This window comes from Sinocyclocheilus anshuiensis, unplaced genomic scaffold (genome assembly GCF_001515605.1).
Source record: "Sinocyclocheilus anshuiensis isolate Anshui unplaced genomic scaffold, SAMN03320099.WGS_v1.1 scaffold831, whole genome shotgun sequence".
Classification (NCBI taxonomy): Eukaryota; Metazoa; Chordata; class Actinopteri; order Cypriniformes; family Cyprinidae; genus Sinocyclocheilus; species Sinocyclocheilus anshuiensis.
The window spans coordinates 104,175-105,610 of record NW_015542380.1 but is presented as its reverse complement, the minus strand read 5'-3'; the positions used below and the strand labels follow the sequence as shown (position 1 = coordinate 105,610).

The 1,436-nt window shown below is 35.1% G+C and overlaps 1 protein-coding gene across 1 annotated transcript in view; it reads left to right on the top strand.

Annotated features, from left to right (window-relative positions):
- Nucleotides 1–237: 237 nt before the first annotated feature.
- The window catches only part of LOC107692547 (ubiquitin-like protein ATG12), a 2,950-nt gene continuing 1,751 nt past the window's right edge, over nucleotides 238–1,436 (top strand). Inside the window, exons 1-2 of the mRNA XM_016491629.1 lie at nucleotides 238–395; nucleotides 1,261–1,397. Coding sequence (XP_016347115.1) covers nucleotides 293–395; nucleotides 1,261–1,397 — 240 coding nt within the window. The 5' untranslated portion in view covers nucleotides 238–292. The remainder of the gene's footprint in view (nucleotides 396–1,260; nucleotides 1,398–1,436) is intronic.

The following is a 1,436-nucleotide window of genomic DNA, read 5'->3' as shown; positions in this document are numbered from 1 at the left end:
TCTCTCTCTCTTTTTTCGTGATATGTTAACAAAATAGAATTGAAATCAGACACTTTTAATTTGAAAAATCAAGCTAATTTAATTTTTACTAAATTGAGTTAAAACTAATATAGGCTATATATAAAAAATAAACAAAACAATAAATAAATATATATATAATAAATCTCTCTCTCTCTTTTCTTTTTATGGTAACCAGTTAAAACGCAAACAGCGACTTTTAATTTGAAAAGCCAGCTCAGCGGCAGTACGTGTCTTCTATCTAGTGTTGCGGCCTGTTGTGTGTCGGAGGAGGATGTCTGACAACGCAGAATCTCCTACAGAAACTCAAAAAGATGATCCTTCGATACAACACGCTGCCATTGAACACACTGGAGCGTCGGATGAGAAGAAAAAGAGTATGGTTTTGGAGTTATATACACGACCAGAGAAACGGTTATACATTCATTTCTAAACGCTGCTGCTCTTTATTTGGCGTAGTTTATTAGCGAGCTACTTCCGCGATTTCGCGAAGATCGACTGCTCTGCCAGCCAATGAAGTTGCCGTTTGTTTATAGGCAGCCAATGGCTGGCCAAGCAGGCACGTGCATTTTTTTTTTTTTTTTTTTACTTTGACGGGGATCGCAAGAGTTGTTTTTTTTATGGTTTTAAAGAACGTTAATGCTAAACGTTAATTAACTTTACGGCCTAAACCAATCTTATAGTGGGACTATTATTTTAAGTGATATCTTATCACGTATTCAACAACAGGTAATAAGACATTACCAAGTAATATTTCACATTTAATTGCGTTGATATTAACCCCTTTGTGGAACTCAGGGCGATATTGTACCATATTAATTTATGTAGTGCTTTTATGGCAAAACCTTTATCATTTCGATTGATGTACAGTCATATACCTGTACAGTTTTAGCAGACCCTTGTGAAAAGTGTCCTTAATTGTTCTGAATGTACACTTGTAGTGTACTTTTAAACTTAGAGATAATATAATATTAATGAAATTAAATTTCAAACCTTTGTGAGTTTCTTTCTTCTACTGAACACAGAAGAAGATATTTTAAAGAAAGTTGGCATCCAAACAGTTGATGGTAGCCAGTGACTTGTATAGTATGGAAGAAAGAAACTCATACAGGTTTGGAACGAGGGTGAGTAAATGATGACATACTTTTTATATTTGGATGAACTATCTATCACTTTAATAAATATGTTCCACACATTGTCTAATTATGTTGTGCATGATTTTATTCTCATTTTATATTTCAGTTGATGTGCTGTTGAAAGCAGTAGGTGATGCGCCTATCATGAAGACCAAAAAATGGTCCGTGGAAAGAGGGAGGACAGTACAGTCACTCGCTCAGTTTATCTCACGCTTTCTCAAACTGGAGCCTAGTGAACAACTGGTATGTGATTCACTCCCACCATGAACACGTCATTATATA